An 18,025-nucleotide genomic window follows, 5' to 3' on the forward strand; every position below is an offset into this window, starting at 1 on the left:
GTTTTCTTGTGAAAATGTCCAGTGGCAGTGTTTGGGGAAAACAAGTTAGGTACTATTGCATTGCTGCAGAATTCCATTGTTTTAAAAGTGTATTAAATTATGAAATGGTTTTATTTGAAGATTAGCTACAAGTACATACTAAATTGCTTGCGATATTAGTTCCAAGACAATTTTACTCCTTAAAATTGTTCTTATTAATCTGTGATATTTTTACAAATTGTGTTTTTGCAATTTTAAAATGATCATTTACATACATTAATTTATTGTTGTCCCTAATATGCATTCATGATTCAGCTTTTTATCTTGAAAACACACATGTATGTCCTTATCTTTGACATATATGAGCATATTTAAAAAAAAGAGTATTTATTTCCATTTCAAAACTTTGAATAATATTTTATTTATGTTTATTTTTAGATATACAATGTACATGTATATGAATCATGTATTTATTGCAATGATAATTTACAAGAATTCTATATCTTGCATTTGCATTTATAGTGTATTTTGTTATGTTTTTATGTTTAGACTCATTTGACATGTCAAACCCGATCAAAGAAATAAACTAGCAATAGCTGTATTTCAAGTGTCCATTTTCTCGGTCACGGACTTGAATTCGGATCAAGGGGAACTACTCCTTCAGTGGTAAATGAAATTGAGGTTAACTTTCTTGCATTTTTAACTCCCTTGGACACCAGTGTCTGATCTTCGTCTCTTTTTTTAAGAAAAAAAGTACTGCATCTTTCGTTCCATCTATTTGTCACTAATGATTTATGCATGACAAGTATGAATGAACTATTACGCTCTTACCTGAATTCGAACTCAAATGGTTGTGGCCAGCTTAATCAAGCATGCTGGAAAATAGCTCATTGAGCTAATGTTTCTTGTTACCATATACCCGACTTTAAATAAAGATTCTTGTTTCTTGTATGTATCGTACGACCGTTTTGACTTTTTTTTAACCTAATAGTTTGAATTTTCAGTTTATGCATTCAATAGGTTTTTTGCTTGTAAACCTCTCAAATAGTTTGTGACACCTCTCTCGTTATAACTGAAATTCTCGTTAAGTCGATGTTTTGTCGTTCATTCTTTGATGATACGATTGCACCGTATATCATAATTAACGTTTTCCTCTAATTCAAGTGAATCTTCTCGAGGCAGTTTAAAACACTTTACAATACAGCTTCAGTTACAAATAATTTTAATGTTAAAATTGTCAATCTGTTAAGTGTTGCAAACTATTTTAACTTTATAAACACATCTGTTATGAACAGATTTCTCTGCATATTTCTATTATTTAATGAAAAAAATATAATAATTACCACCTATTAAACTTATAATAACAGCAATCGCACATTTTCAAAATAGCGCAAAAGTCACACCTATACGTTTTGGTTGTATTTCATACACTGTACAGCATACAGAGCGACAGCACGGCTAACGCGTTTTCTACTATTGTACAGACAGCGCAAACTACCGGCCTGTCAGAGTTAAGCTAACTTCGATCGAACGAGCTACTACCATTACTACTGGGAGTTTACCTGTGATTTTAGTGTTACGGTTTACTGTGGAAAAAAATAAAATAAATAAATACTGAAAATATTGTTATAGAAGGATTTTCTCAAGAAATTTCAATTTTGGTTATATTCCCAGGATTTCTATTCAGTGTTTAAGGTTTCATATCTAGTTTACGGGATACTAGTGCTACAGTTTACATTTCGTTTTGTTTGTGACAGATTCTGTACCATTTGGGGATATACTTCATCGAATAATTTGTAAACAAAACCAGTGTTAAAATGTGATTGTTTTAGTGAAGTGTTCAAGGAAAATATACGCGAAATGTGATGTAAAAAATAAGCAGAAATTGAGTTCAGATATAACAAAAAGTCACAAAAATGGGGCGGATTGCCCGAAGAACGTTTTGGATTTATGTTGCCTGTGTTTTGTGTAGTTTCGTGGATTTAGCACGAGGAGTCACGTGCCCGTTAGAATGCACGTGCACGAGAAGCAGGATGGACTGCTCATTTAAGCATATCCGTAGCATCCCCACCCCCATACCGCCTAGCATTAAAAAATTGTAAGTTCTTTGTGAAATATATATCGTTTGTTAAGCACATTTCTGATTATCTATCCCAGTGCAAAATGAAACATAAAATAGGTTCTTTATAATATATTTCGCGTGTTTTTCAATGAACTAGATGCACTCAAGGCCGTTTTTACTTCTAATTGAAATGCAACCCCATATAATAACATGTTCATGTGTTAAATAATTAAGTATTTAATATGTTAATTTATCACTTTAATTACCCACAAATGGGCGTCATTCTTATAAGGAATAATTCTCTAACAGTTATTATATGTATTTGAATTTCCCGTTTGTATTAAAGGTTAAAGCTTAATGGAGTCGAAGATAAATTATCTGTAGTACAGCAAACAAACTACTAAATGAGAATGAATTTATGCTGACCTACAGTATATTATAATTGTATAATGTAAACCGCTTGTATGATATATATCTATATCTATAACTTACAAATATCGTTTTTGTCGCCGATTCAAATACTTACATCTTGGGTTCAGACAATTTATTACAGTTTACGCACTTCAGTAAATCACTTATTGCGGTATTAAAGAACACAAATACAAAAAAGTCATGCAAGTACCATCAATGTTCTGTTTCATTTGCTGGCTGATTATGATATTTAGAGTGGAGCAGATGTATTATTTCGACAATAATATACGTTTAGATGTATCAAAATTAATGAACTCAGATATTTATGTGTGTGTGTAGACAATATATAGCGTTTCTAAGGACACAATTATATTGGTCAAGCTTGTCCGTCTGTAAGTTTCCTTTAAACAACATCTCATACTGTTAGAAATTCAAAGCATGGCATTTTTTTTTTACTTCTTTTAGAGGTAGACATTAAATTTGTCGTATCTCTTTTAACAATGATTTGTATAATAATCCCCTCCCCGTCGAAACCATTCATTCTTAAGATAAATAGTACAAACACAGTCAACAGAGCCCTTTGATCCCTGTGTGTGCTCCATAGATACCCCTAATTGTTACCCTTTCAAAACAAGTATCTTTTCATTTATAAAGGTGTCGCCCGCCTGATAGGAAATTATGTGGACTGCAAACAATCTTATTTGTGGAACAATTCGGTTTATCTCGAAAACGAAATCATTGAGAATTATTTCAATACAGTATTTCCCTCTGAAGTGCTATCACAAATATACAACCACAGTGTCATACAAACAGTGAAACCATTTTAAAGTCAGGTCAAAGAGTGAATTACTCTGAAGTAATATTCACCCCCCACACAAACCCCCCAAAAAATATATTGTGTGCATCACCAGGCCCCGAATTCTCGAAACATCTGAAGTTCCTCATAACAGGATAAAACTCAGCTCACTATTTCTGTTTTGGTGAAATTTGTGTAATATTTACATATTTAGGAGCTTTTGGACTTTAAAAGGAAAAACTCGTTCTGATAAACTAATTGTATACCTAATGAAGTAGACAACTTAAGCTTGTTACGTTTAAGAACTGTCGAGAAAATTTGTAAAAGTTTGCAGTTTCCCAAACCCATCAGTAAAAAAATAAAACATGAACGATCGGAGAGTGTGTACTTATGAGTTACTATATTTTACGGTTAGACTGAATAATGTGAAACTTTTTCAATTTTAACCCTGGAGAAAAATAAATATTTATTTTATCATTTTCACCTTAATTTCGCTCATTTAGTATATTCCCAAAAGAGTTAAATAATTGTTTTAAATCAATTGTTTCAAACATCAAAGACTGCGAATCACCTGTATGCATTATTAATGAGAGATTGCTTGCCCAGATTTGCACGGTATGGTTTTACATCGTAGATAAAGCGAGTGAAACTAATTTCAAGAAAAAAGCTTTTATAACTAATAAACACATAAATTTTTGACTGAAACACATTTTTTAAACGTTTGCAACCATGAGATCTCTTTTTAGTCTGTATATACAAGCGAGGGAATCTTTATACGATTAATGATGAATCAAAACCACAATTATTTATATTTTAACTTGAAACCTTAGACTTTGACACCATGTTGACTTTAAAATGTCCGCGTGAGAGATATCTGGTGAAGATGCAATGAGTTTATTTACATGTCCCGTGTCCTGGCACAAAATGACCACTTGTACGGTCGTTGTAGTATGTGTGAGGACCGAGTTATGATAATTACAACAACTAATGGGCTTTTCACTCCAGATAAAGTACGCAATTTTGTTGTCAGAAACCGTAATTTGATAATCTTATTTGCCACTTCATGTGGAATCATTTGACCTATAAGGGCGTGGCTTTGTTCCGATTAGGTTAAACTATTCCCGATTAAAATGCAAATTTTCTCGATGGTTTTCGGCTAAAAATTAATGTCGATTGAAAATATTGTTTTCACTTTATTACCTTAAAGAGGTATTCTTAAAAATGAGAATCTGTAAAGAACAAGCCTTCTATAATCACGAGGGTGTTCATATTTTCTTATTATTTTGTTTTGAACGATTTATAAATGTACAAAATGTATTCTAAAATATACATGATTCAAAATGTGTCAGTATTTTTTTACAGAATGCTAGTAATAATTTGCTTATGAACTAATGAACATGCGGTGAAAAATATCATATTATGAGTTATACATTTTTAAAAAAAAGAAAAGAATGAATATTATAATATACAGATGCTTTTAACAGAGTCTTTAGGTACTGTGTGTCTTTGTTGTTTTTTTTCATACAAAATTGCTGAAACTTATAATTATACATTTAACAGTCTTTTAATCGCTTCCTTTTAACATCTTCGCACAAAGAATGTGTCAAAAGGCCACATTCAGTTTCAATTATTTAATTTACCTATGTCAACACGACGTCTCTATTGAGAACAAAATGCCTTGAAAGGTCTTTAAGAGATCTGCCATATGCTACACACACCTAATTATTATGTCAAAAAGAAGAGGACATTGTTGTATATTTGAGAATTATTAATAATAATTGCGATTCATTACGGTTAGAATGGTCGATGATAGGTTAATACCAGCCCGAAGGCGAACTTTGACAGCGGTTCTTAAGTGTTGAGTTGTGTTGTTACTGTTCTGGGTTACATGTCATTTGAAATGATTGACATTTGTTTTTAAATAAATCAAACCACCATGTGAACTTGGGCATCCTGGCCTCGAAACATGCATCAATAAATATTTCATGAATCGAGGTTTTACATCTACTATTCGACGGACAATGTAATGCTGACCTAAGAAAGTCTTTTTAGAAAATATATTGTTTTGATAAGACGTTACGTTTCATTGTTTTAAAAAGATTCAATTTAATTCAAATGAAATGACGGAGAACCAAAGACCCATAAGAAAAGACATTTAATGATTTAGTGGCAAACATGATATGTTGTCCAATGAGAAGGCAGTATTTTTCAACTTCTCCAATACATTAATAACAGTCAGCTGTTATTGATTTTAACCAGGTGAATTGGTAGATCCAAACAGTGGCTGGTCCAGTAAGTGGGTAGTTAACAAAATAATATGTTGACCACTGAATAACTTAAAGACTGTTAGTATGTCCTTACACTGAATTATTGGCGTCGCATTAAACTATTCAGTGTTTTATGTTGAATCATTACTAAGTCTAGTAAAGGTCCTTTTGTTTGTTTCACGGCTGTGTTTCGTTCCAAAACTTGCCCATTGTTTACATCATTGTTCTGTATTTTCAGGGATTTACAAGGAAATGAAATCTCAATCATCAAAACAAATGATTTTAAAGGACTTCGGCATTTGCGGAGCTTGTAAGTATATCTTCTCAACCTACATTTTCCTTGAAATATCAAAAGTGGTTATTAGTTATGCTATTTCTATATCTTACATTTAGCTAATGTTCATGCATTGAAATTTAAAACGGATCATGATAAGAATATGCATGCGTTGTTTGAGATTGCACAATTCCAATTTCCGTGTCTGCATATAGGATGCAAAGCAAAAAAGTTTTATTTCTGATCTTGAACAACACCGGATTGTTTTATCAAAACAGTTGTGTTAGCTAAAATTCCTCTTAAACCACAATATAAGAGGCTAGGTTAATTAGAAGGCAAGAGATTATGCACTGAAGTGTCCTTAAAGATAATCTAGTATTAAGCAATAGAAGCGCAAGCATTAAGTCCTTTGACTGTAATCTCAATTACATATGCCATTGTCTACTGTTAATCTTCCTGTCAAAGCAAAAACCGCAGCATTTCACTATTAGCACACAATCTGGAAAGAATAATTACAGATTAAGTTGACGTTTCGAACAAGTGACCTTGATCCCAATTGACAGGCGGTGTAAGCATGTCGGGACCACCGGGTTAATAGTTAAACACGGGTTTCAATAATACGCACAATGACAATTATTGCACCCATTTCCCTCAAGCAACATGAAACATGTAAAAAGGTTGGAACTACGAACGACCCGCGGCGACATTTCAACTGCACGATTTTATTCCACAAGTTAAATTTGTTAAATTGTGAAGTCATGAATTCGTGAAATATTGAAGAAAAATCGTGAAGCCGTAAATTCCTCTAGGATAATCGTTTTAATCGCTCAAGTTGAAATCGTTAATTCGTGAAGTAATAAATTCATGTAAGATTGAATAAAAATGTGACTTGAAATCGTGAAGTCGTAGTGGGTTTTTTTTGGAAACAAATTCTAGATTATTGATTTTACATAATGACGTAGGCAAATAAAAAAAATGTAATTAAGCTTCCATCATTATTGACATCACCGTCAACAATATATTTATTAAAAAAAAGAGAAACCATTTGATTGGCCAGTCATTTAAGGCACATCTAACCAGTGTTGGCTTATTATTATCCTCATAAAATATGTGTATCTATGTCATTGATTATTTGTTCGCAATGAGAGCGTGTTTTCATTGACAAAATTCAACACCACTTTCTGTAATCGGTTGTACATACCGATAAGTACCGAGCGAAACCGACAGAGTACGGATGGATACGGAAAATACCGATAAGTTGCGATTTTGAAAGCCCATAGTTGTATTGCGAGGAAGGGCAACTGTTGCAAATTACGGGATAACAAGGTGTTGCCCACGTTACGTAAACGAAAATGATGAACAAGGGCTTATGATCATTGGAATGATAAAACGCGCTAGACGAATTACGTGAAATCCACAAAGATAACGGATTGTTTCTTGTCAAATGGTTCACGCGTTTTTGATTAATTGTGTTTTGAGAGAGTGGATATGAAGATCGCTGATCTGAAAATCCCCGTTCTCGAAGACCGCGGTTTTGTTGAGTCCTACAATCTGATAGGTTTGTTCACTGCTCAAAAATGTTAGCAGAAAATAAGAGATTACATTCCGGCTTAGTACGGATGGTTGTCTTAAAAATATAACAACCTTCAAACAATTTCTTGAATGAAAATCAACTTTATTATATTTTCGTATACCCCGCTCACCTTCTTAGAGACTGTAAAATGCGAAATAACAGACGTCACTTAAAATAGACAGGAATAAATGGAAAGATATTCACGTGACCATTTTGACAAATTTACAGAATATGAATACAGTGCTTGTTGTAGTTCACCAAAATGGTCCTTCAGATTCTAACATTCAGTGACTCAATAGATCACAGAGAAGTTAAGAAAGAAAAATAGAGGAGAAATTGCGGTTACCAAAAAATAATTCGCACTAGAGTTTACTACATTTGATACGATTTCATTCACAAAATCACTAATCAGAAAATAACGCAGTTGTCAGATTTGAATAACATGCTGGTTAATCGTTCCACCATCTTTAAAACATTAAAACGAATGGTAAAAGGACTGTTTGAACAATAAAAGACGGGCTTTTGTAACACTGTTTCAACCCGTATGTGCGAGCCCATCCGACCATGCGGTAGGGTGAGGCGTTTGGTCTGATTGCTGTATTAGATAACTTATATATTCTAAGTGCTTGTCAAAAGCATGAAAAGTCGAGATTTAAAATAACCCCCGTTTGTGGTTTTCTCTTCTTTATTGAGCAATAACGAATATGATAAAACACTAATTAGAAGGCTTCCCTGCACGGTAACGCACAAGACAATTATCTTTTACGCCAGAAATTGTGCATTAGCATTTTGCTTGCAGTTGAGGTACAGTCGGGATATTGTTTAATGTGCTAATTAGCTCTCAACGTCGAATAAACTAGCTCTGTTTTGCTTTCATTTCAGAAATCTTATGAAAAATCAAATACAAACTATAGAAAGAGGCGCATTTGACGATCTTAGTGCCATGAAAAGATTGTAAGTATACCATTGTCTATACTCCTCAAGTTTACACCCTTCCCCTCCCCGTAACCTCCACTCGTCCCCTCCCACTTCCCGTTCCCCTCCCCGTAACCTCCTCCCTTCTAGAAATGCTCATGGATGGTCGCCGATATTCTTTATATTATAAATTCGCTTTCAAAGGAAGGCGAGCATACATGTTTTTTTTTTCAATGAGCTCAAATTCTGGTTTTAGAAATAAAACATGTCGTCCGAAATAAGACCATGCGTTTGTCTCTGGGAAAACCGTTAAAATTAAAATATGCTTTAAACTTCGTATACGAAAGGAAAATGCATGGGTTTCCACGATTGAAGACCTTTTGTATATCAAACACTTACATAAAATAGCCGGATTTTCGACATAACTGCATGACTCAGATACAACCAACTGTGTCATACTCCAAAACGAAAAAAATATAGTAGTATGAACAGTCGCGAAAATTGATCCCCACGAATTAAGCCACTAATGATCCCATTCCTTGGAGCCCCCATTAGCCGCACCGTGTCCTGGCAGCAAAACTATGCGATGACAAGCAAGCCCTTGATCTTACAGCCGGCCATTTATATTTTCTGACATTACACTCCTCCCTTCTTTAAAACTCGGGGCTTTCTCTGTAAGCACACAATGTCCCACTGTGTCCCACAATGGCGGATTGACACTGATATTTTATTATGAGTTATTTAATTTAAGCCTCAAGTTGATACTGTTACGTTTTGAAAGGCAAAATAAAGGTTACTGACCTGACCTTTTCTGACTGATCTCATGGGGGATTTTCTAGTAAGTTTCAGCCAAGTAAGAGACGTATTTCACGTATATTTCGTCCATTTTGACTTGCGGCTACTGAAATTGTGAAAAACATAACTGCATCTTTAAGCTCATACACGAGTGTCTTCTTGTGTGGTAATGTTGAAATATTCAGTATCGCGGAACCTTCTTTATGTCTAGCATATTTTCATTGTCAACTGGTTTGTCAAGACATGACATCAGAACCATCGTTGATGTTGGAAGTTGTGTAGTCATCTATTCTGATTAAATATCTTGGACTCCGACTAGGTCTGTTCTTGGAATACTGAAAATGTTTAGATATAAGGTTGGGCATTTTGAAAAGTTAAGAAATGGCAATATACGTACATTTTTGAAAGCGTTTATCGTAAATACTGATTATGTGATCAAATAGTCGTATGGACAGGTTTAATGTGTAATCCAAATGTTGTTAAATTTATCTGGACTTGTTCACTCATTGTGGACTTGTTCACTCATTGTATATGATGAAGGAAGTTTATTCGACATATCAGGTTAAACACGTTATGTTGTCTTCACAATAGGCAAGTCGACATTTCATGTTTAACTCTTGTTGTCGATAACAAATAAGTCGTCATATCCATTTTATAGTGGAATAGTCGACATAACTTTGACACCATTATAGTGATAACTGAAAAAAGGGCAAGGAATTCCGAGGGCAACAATACATTAAGACAATATATAGCATATACTACATGAGCGTAGCTAGCCCTCTATTCATGTGGATTAATAATTGTGCAAGGGGTTCAGGGGGATGCCCCCTCGATTTCGTTTGAAAACCAGGTGCAAACTGGTGCATTATGTGCGTTCTGGGGTGCTTCATTTAGTACTGGGAAATGGACAGTTTTAGGATCATATAGTCAAGTACGCACACAGCAACTATGAATGATTTTTTGTCAGAATCATGTGGATTCAGCCGCGTACTCGCGTATAGGCAGGTACGCGCCTTGAATACCTGCCAACTACGATTGCAAAATGGTGCAGTGACCTCTTAAGGCCAATGAGTAGTCGTCACAACGGGGTCGGTCAGTTAACACCATATATTCCAAGAAAATGGCCTTGCCTAGTGCATATAATCTAGACCACCCGGCGAAGAAATCAACAATGTCCTCTGTATGCAGCATTGTGGGAATTATTGTACTTAATGAATTAACAAGGGTGAATCCTCTTTGTTAAAACCAACCATCAAGCAAAATGCTACATTGGATGTTTTCGTTTGACGGATATTTGTATAGTAAATGTCTAATTATCGAGGTGGCTTTCCCTAAGAGATGTATTTACTCAGTAAACATCAGTAATACAACATTTAAGAGACTTTTGCTTACACTAAGAAGCGCTAGATAACAGCTAAAAGAAATAGCATAGCCACAGAGGGTAAACTATTTTGGAGAGCTTCATTTTGTTAATTTTGTTTAGAATTTCGAATGGCTGGGATCAAGTTTAATGAACAAAAGCGCTGGCAAAACACTGGCTGATTTCTTGGGGGAATTTCAAGTGGACGGAGTGAGGCGAACATATTTGAAATGCTTAGCCCTCTTATCTTTTTAATTGCCCATCTAATTTTTATTGTACAAATAAATTTAGGCTTAGCTACTGTTAAAAGGTTTAACCAGACGTCTAAACCGAGCGACACTTTCAGAACATCAACCAAAAGGCAGCGAAAGTTTCCAAGGAATCAATATGAATGAACATCATAGCACACTATATCACCGACAGATATCTTGTGAATACTAGGTTTTTATGGAACGAAATCACGGTGTGCCATTCTAATAAACAAATAGTTCACAGTGAAACTTATAAAAACAAATAAAAAAGTACAATATTAATTAACCGGCCCAAATTTCTAAAACAATCTTGAGTATCTTATAACAGGATCAAACTGAGCTTATATATTTGATGTGTCATAGTTTGTTTGCATTTTTTTTAAGATTGTGTAAGGGAAAGCATTAAGATAAATACGATGAACTATTTCGGTTTCGTTTCATCAAATTTAAGTGAGTAATTTGGCAAAATAAAGCAGACTATGATAAAGATTTTTTAGAAATTTTGGCCCTGAAGTTTATTACTGAGGTTGAAACAGATACGGTGAAAGTTTTGTCCAAAGTTACCCTAAACATTTATATCAAATAATAAACATCCGTATTTATCGCTGATGGACAAATTAACTCGGTGAACCTTTTGGTCGGCTATAACGTGGGATATCGTCTCGAAAAACATTGCCGATGGTCCAGTAATAAAGATTGATATCTGTTTGATACATCACTGTTTATTCTATTAGAGCGTTCGTGATTTATTTAATTTGACGTGCTGACAGGTTCCTTGTCTGTCCTCCAAGGGCCGCACGGGAAATTGGACTCCCCAGGGGCCCGGTTTTGTGCCGCTTTTATAACCTATACACAAGTTAATGGTAACGTATGATAGTCAATAGGAAAAATACTATGTGGCCGTCGTAATATGGCCAATACACTATTTTCTTTCATTTTCTAGTTTGTTTGGTGTATTCCCTTCACTTACAAAAACTTATAGACCGCCGATTCCAGGGTCAACCCCGGCTATGTCAAGTTTAGTTTGTTTAAAGTTACGAAAACATAGGTACATGATGGATTGAATCGTCATGATCAAACTACGAGAGACAAAATTGATAAAAAAATTAAAATAACGGCTGACAACTTTCTTTTCAATGTTGACCAATTCCGTTGCCATTTTTAATTGAGTTTATATTTTATACAAACGCTTCTAGTCTCATATGTTATCGGCAATGTTCATTAAATGTATACATAACTGTCCCAGGTTCGAATCCCGCCGTCTGCGGAAACCTTTACTGACTGTTTACTCTTTTAAATTTGTTTATTCATTTTTTTTTATTCTGACCTTAAGTGCTTCATATGTTGCTTTTTTCAAAAGTTATTTTTCTTTTATACTTTGTTATTTAAAAACAATGTAGCTAATTGGCCTTTAAGAGAACGCGTACTCAAAACTACACTTGTTTTACCTTTTCCCTACCGCCTGGGTACTTGTCTCCTGTATACTGAACACCCCATAAATCTACCCGAAACCCGCGAACCTTAAAGCATAGTTCATCATCATTGCCTTTCTAATTTGCTTCTTATCTTAATCATATCTATATATACTAATGATTTCTAAAAGGCATATTTGTTAATAGGGAGAACATAAATACGTCTGTTGTTGTAAAAGTAATCTAAAAATCGCATTAAGCATTTTATAATGATTTTACTCTTGAACTTATTAAGATATAACACATTTTGATGTATGAATGTGTCATTCATATAGATTCCCTTAAATTCACCGTGACAATTATATATAAGTACACTTTTAACAAATTACTTTATAACGAAAAGCTAGCAAAATCTATTTATTTGCCTTATCGAATTCAGCGGTACACATTTATCAAATTTAATGTCGATTGGGTGAATAATGTTTCGCGAATATCATAACAAATTTTGATTTATGGACATAGTTACATCCTTAATGTCTTAATATATACCACATCTTGAGTTAAAATTGTAATATTGTAGTGGTCATTAAATACATTTTCTCTCTTTGATTCAAGTTTAGTCTGACAAGAAGACGCTATTAACTCCTGCATTGTACTGGTCTACATAAAAAAAAAACATTTACAAAAATAACATACTTAATATAATCATTATTTTCATGATCAATTCACAAGTTGTATCGGATGTGATTAACATTTTCGTATTTATTTCATTATCCATTTCTTAAATTATTAGTTAAATTAACAAATGTGTTTATCTACAAATTAATTAATTAATAACAATTAATTAATTAATTTATTTATTTATTTATTTATTTATTTATTTATTTATTTATTTATTTATTTATTTATTTGTATTTATTTATTTATTTGTATTTTTTTTTTTTTTTTTTAATGAAAACATTAATTCAGTCGTTCATTCACATAGTCAGTCAATCAGTCAGTCATTCACCTGCAGAGACAGACTGATTCGCCCCACGTCGTTTCGTCCCATTGTAGTTTCGCTCTTATCAGATCGCACCATCTTCCAGCCGTTCTTCTGTGAAAGGATGTCAATGTCCAGTTGAGGGTCCAGTGACGTTTAATGGCCAAACCTGTGTCTGTCATCTCTGTAAGACTATAAAATAACGAACCCAAACCCACTGAGAAGATTTTAATCTTGTTGATCTAGTGAGATAAAAACAATCAACATTTTGACAGGCATCATAAATGCCAGTTTAATTCATTCTAATCGAATGAAAGCAAATTAAAGCCGATTGCTTTTTCTCTCTCACGTGTAGATTTGAAACTGCGATATTTAGATTGCCCCATGTTGATAAATATCTAGGCAGATAAATCGCTTAGGATCGGAAATACTTACTTCAAAATTGTTTCTCTTCTGCATTTTTGAAAACTGTTTTAATATCTTATTTAACAAGTAACTTGAGCGATACTGTTTCTTTGCAAAGCTCATTTGCGTTATATTAAACGCAAAATTTGCATATCAATTAATTCTTAAGTAATCATTTAAGGGTTTCGCATGAGTTTTACCTTTGATTATAATGAAATATGACTCAAATAGTGGAGGGTTTCTATTCATAAATCTAATTTGATGATGATAAAAAGTTGAATCTTCCCCAAAGAAAAAAGAAACGAGATAAGGAGTGTTGCAAACGAGTGTCATAATTCAAGAAAAATATGAGAGATTCGTGAAACATCTATTTGAGATTCATTCAATACATTTCGAGCCTTGGTTTTCTCGATGGAAGGAGGGACACATCTCAGTTGTTTGGGGTCAGTAACTCAAAGGGCAATGCTCATAACTCGACTGCGACAAACAGTATAAGAACCATTAGGTTACCTTCTTTTGGTACCATCACACAAGCAACAGTTTGGTATCACGTGTATTTCCATCCTCGTGGACTGGTAACATCAGTTTCCACATACAAACCTCCAGTTAACTCATTGTTGGACTTTCTATAGAAGCTAAAGCAACATTTTTCACAAACGGCGGTCTGTGCTGGTTTAGCTGTATTTTTGATGCATGGACACGATTTCTCCCGTCATGAATTGTATAGAAGCAGTTTTCAACAAAAACTGTTCCCTAATTAGTTCTACTTAATCGTGCGCCTGCGTTTTTATTAGGTCGGTTTTATTAAAAAGGTTAAACGTGAAATTGAATTTTCAATTGAGTTGAATAGGGGTAATTACTTAAAGTCTTAAACTTTTAGGCATGATTTGAATGCTATTTCTCCTCCGTTACATTTCTGTCACGTATGTCACATAAAGTTCAGGGAATATTTTGATGCAATTTCTGGTATTATCTCACCTATGGTTATGTTCGTTTTGAGGGAAACTTGTAAAAAACAACATTGACGTGCTTTCGAATTTTACATTATAGGATCGCTCAAAGGTATTCTTTAAACTCATTCATATGATAATGACTGTACCTGGCATGGTCTCATTGTCAGAACTTGAAGATGAAATGAACGCGTATGTTTAGCCCGACCAATTTCCCAACACTTTGGTTCAAAAAACAACATGTGTGTTATATTTCTCAGAATAAGATATTATCTTCATTTAATATTTTATAAAAGTGTTCATTTATCTTTGTACATAAAATAGAAGAGCCGGAGTGTAGCCGGAACTTCTGGGTGCAGCCGGAAGTCAGGGCTAGGCCCGAATGAGGCCTCCTATTTACTCTCATATTTAATAGATTAAATTATTTGTGGACCAATGATAATAGATTTTTATTCAACTGCCTGTTTCACAGAAAGACATTGAAGAAATCTGTCCAATGTCGGACTATAATCATACTCCTCGTCAGTGCAGTTGAGACGACTCGGGGGACATTTCACAGTAGGCTCGACTCCCATCAAACCCTCGGAACCTTTATCAGTTACAATTAGTCTACGGCTTTACATATTTTTTAACAATATTCCAGTCTTATTGGTAAACACATACATGCATTCACAAAAAACATGTAAACGCAACATAATAATCATGCATGTAACGTGTAGTCGGTAACCTCTCAGAAAAACAAAACCAACACGTAAAAAGACAAATGGTTGGTTTCACGCCTTGTCATCAGAAATTCTTTTCCCCCTTTTGGTCTGGTAAAAACCTTCGTTGTTATCATCAATCATATCTGTTTCGCGACTGTGCTTCTCGCATGACAAGATCCGTTTGATTTATGAAAACTATGTACTCTCTGCATTTCCTTTTAAATCGATCAACATGACTGTCTTCGTCGACGACTTCAGCTTCATCATCGACATCGTTAATAACAGTAGCAGCAGCAGCAGCAGCAGCTGTAGCAATATCATCATCATCATCATCATCATCATCAACAACAACAACAACAATTATAAAAAAGATCCCCATCATCGGCAGCAGCAACAACAAGAACAACATTACTTTCATTACTTTCATCATCATCATCACCATCATCATCATCAGCATCATCAGCAGCAGCACCAGCAGCAGCACCAGCACCAGCAATATCAGCAACAGAAACAGCAGCAGCATTACTGTGGGTTATGTACCAAAATTCAACCTTCAAATCTTATTGAAATGAATAAATGCATGGGTAGGATAAGAAAAACTGAACCAATAATGCAGTGAGCGGAAACTAGTTAGCCTAATAATCGTCATAAAACAGTTAATCTGAGGTATTTTGGTTGAGAAAATGAATGAAAACTGCGTGCCTCTCGATCCATCATTATAAAATGCTTCAGCGCCTTAAATGACCGTAGATTCTCACGTGAGACTGATTTTTGGTCGTAAACTGGGAATAAAAACGTCATGTCTCGCTCAAACTTACTAGTTGTTTGTATTTAGCTTATATTCAAATTACTGACCCCTTAATAACCCTTTCCTGTTAATGCCCCTAAATCTCGAGTTTCCCTTGTGGTGTCGAGTTGTTGATGCCTTTTTGACGGTACTTGTCAAAATCGTTTAAACCAGATTTCTATGCGAAAACCGAATACGAATTATATTTGTGGATATATTGATACAAAGATGCGTTCATGGATTTTAAAATATTTAAAAGATGCATTCGATTGTGAATAGTATAATAAGTATGTTCTGTTCAAATGTAGCGTTTACATTAGATGTTTTTACTATTGTATGCGTTATATATCTTATACTTGAATCCATTATGCTAGAGTACGCCTATCATTTTCGTGAACTATATGTGTTTAATTTTATATCCAGTTGGTTTGAAAAGCCTATTAAACAACGTTATAGGACTGTAACGTCAACGGCTCATTGAAAATTCAATATCCTGTGTAACGTCAGATAATTCATATTTTACATCATTTCCCGACAAGATTTTAAGTTATGTTCCAATACAAACGCATTTTATTTAATGTCCTCTTGCCCAACCCTTTCCTATTGTTCAGTCATTCTGCCCGTGTAGTGGTGGTGCATTCACTAAAACAATGGGAGATCTTTTTTCTTCTATTTGTGAGATTATCACGAAACATGGTATATATTATGTTACTTCATTAGTCATGACACGCCCGTTGTATTTTCCTCATAAACAAAACTGTCATAACCCAGGGCGTTTATATTTCATTTCCTATGACTGCATTTCTTCTGAAATAGTTCAAATTTTATCTAACAGATTTTTAAACCGGAGCTCATTCAAAAATGTGCTTATTAATGGTAGAAAGATGATGATCAACAAGTATGGGGAACATAAGATATCAAAATTAATTTAATTGATTATCTATATCCCAAACCTAACAGAATGCAATCTCATACTTAAACTTAATCTGTAAGTTTGAAGAAAACCATGTTTGATCTTTGCTCGTGTTCATTACAACAAATTAGGGCCTATTGTCTTAGTTTGACAGAGATGAGCTCAAATAATATCTTATAAATTTTAATGGGGATCCATATGGACTCAACACAATGCACAAGTTTGATACGAATCGGGGGATGAAGCAAGGGGTCACGGATAAGGCCAGATGTTTACTGGCTGTTCTCTGCTCAAATTATACCATGGTTCGAATTATAACAATCATATTATCATTAAAGTATGCATAGACTTATGCAACGCATTTAATATTTCGAAATTAAAAGCTATATAATGGTTGAAATGTAAGGTTGCCAGGCTCTATGCAAGACTGCCAGGTCGTATGCAAGACTGCCATGCAAGAATGCTAGATTGTATGACTCTCAGGTCGTATGTAAGACTGCCAGGTCGTAAACTATCAGGTCGTAACACCGCCAGGTGTCTGTCTGTTTGTCTGTTCTGCCCTGTACTGCACTACCCTGCTCTGTAACTCCCTGTCCTGCGCTGCGCTGCGCTGTACTGCCCTGTCCTGCCATGACCTGCACTGCCCTACCTATCACTGTGCTTCTGGTAAGTCTCAACCAGATTGCTCTTTTCTCTCATGCATATTGCGATAATGTCGGTATGGAACATTTTCTGAGATTCAGAGAAAGCACTCACTCTTAATAATGAGAGGTAAAACAACTAGCCCTCTAATTGATTATAGTAGAATGTAATTACGCATGATTGAGAAAGTTGGGATCAAAGACGATTTTAATTGTTACAAATATGCCGTAGACACGTAGACGGAAGCTAATTCCTTACTTTACTATAATGCACTGATGTGACGTAGTATGCACACTTATGGAGCAATGAAGGGGATATAAAACTTTGTTTAGATCGCTATTTCAGGCCAATGAAAATCGCTTGAAATATAATGTATACATGTTCGTGTATTCACCTTGAATATTTCATTTTTTTTCTGAAAACGTTCTAAGGGTCCTTAACTAACTTTCAAACACACTTAATACGATATATGTTGTTTTCAAAGCTCCACTTTCGTTTGTATACAAAGTTCCTCTATTTCTTGTTCATTGCTACATGAAAACGCATT

At 34.4% G+C, this 18,025-nt stretch overlaps 1 protein-coding gene across 4 annotated transcripts in view; it reads left to right on the forward strand.

The window, feature by feature from the left end:
- The first annotated feature begins 1,427 nt into the window (after positions 1 to 1,427).
- Positions 1,428 to 18,025, forward strand: part of LOC128211754 (slit homolog 2 protein-like) — a 69,379-nt gene continuing 52,781 nt past the window's right edge. For all 4 annotated transcript variants that reach the window (XM_052916789.1, XM_052916792.1, XM_052916790.1 and 1 more), the window contains exons 1-3: positions 1,428 to 2,077; positions 5,754 to 5,825; positions 8,245 to 8,316. In XM_052916789.1, coding sequence (XP_052772749.1) covers positions 1,896 to 2,077; positions 5,754 to 5,825; positions 8,245 to 8,316 — 326 coding nt within the window. In that variant the 5' untranslated portion in view covers positions 1,428 to 1,895. The remainder of the gene's footprint in view (positions 2,078 to 5,753; positions 5,826 to 8,244; positions 8,317 to 18,025) is intronic.

Source organism: Mya arenaria, chromosome 12 (genome assembly GCF_026914265.1).
Source record: "Mya arenaria isolate MELC-2E11 chromosome 12, ASM2691426v1".
Classification (NCBI taxonomy): domain Eukaryota; kingdom Metazoa; phylum Mollusca; class Bivalvia; order Myida; family Myidae; genus Mya; species Mya arenaria.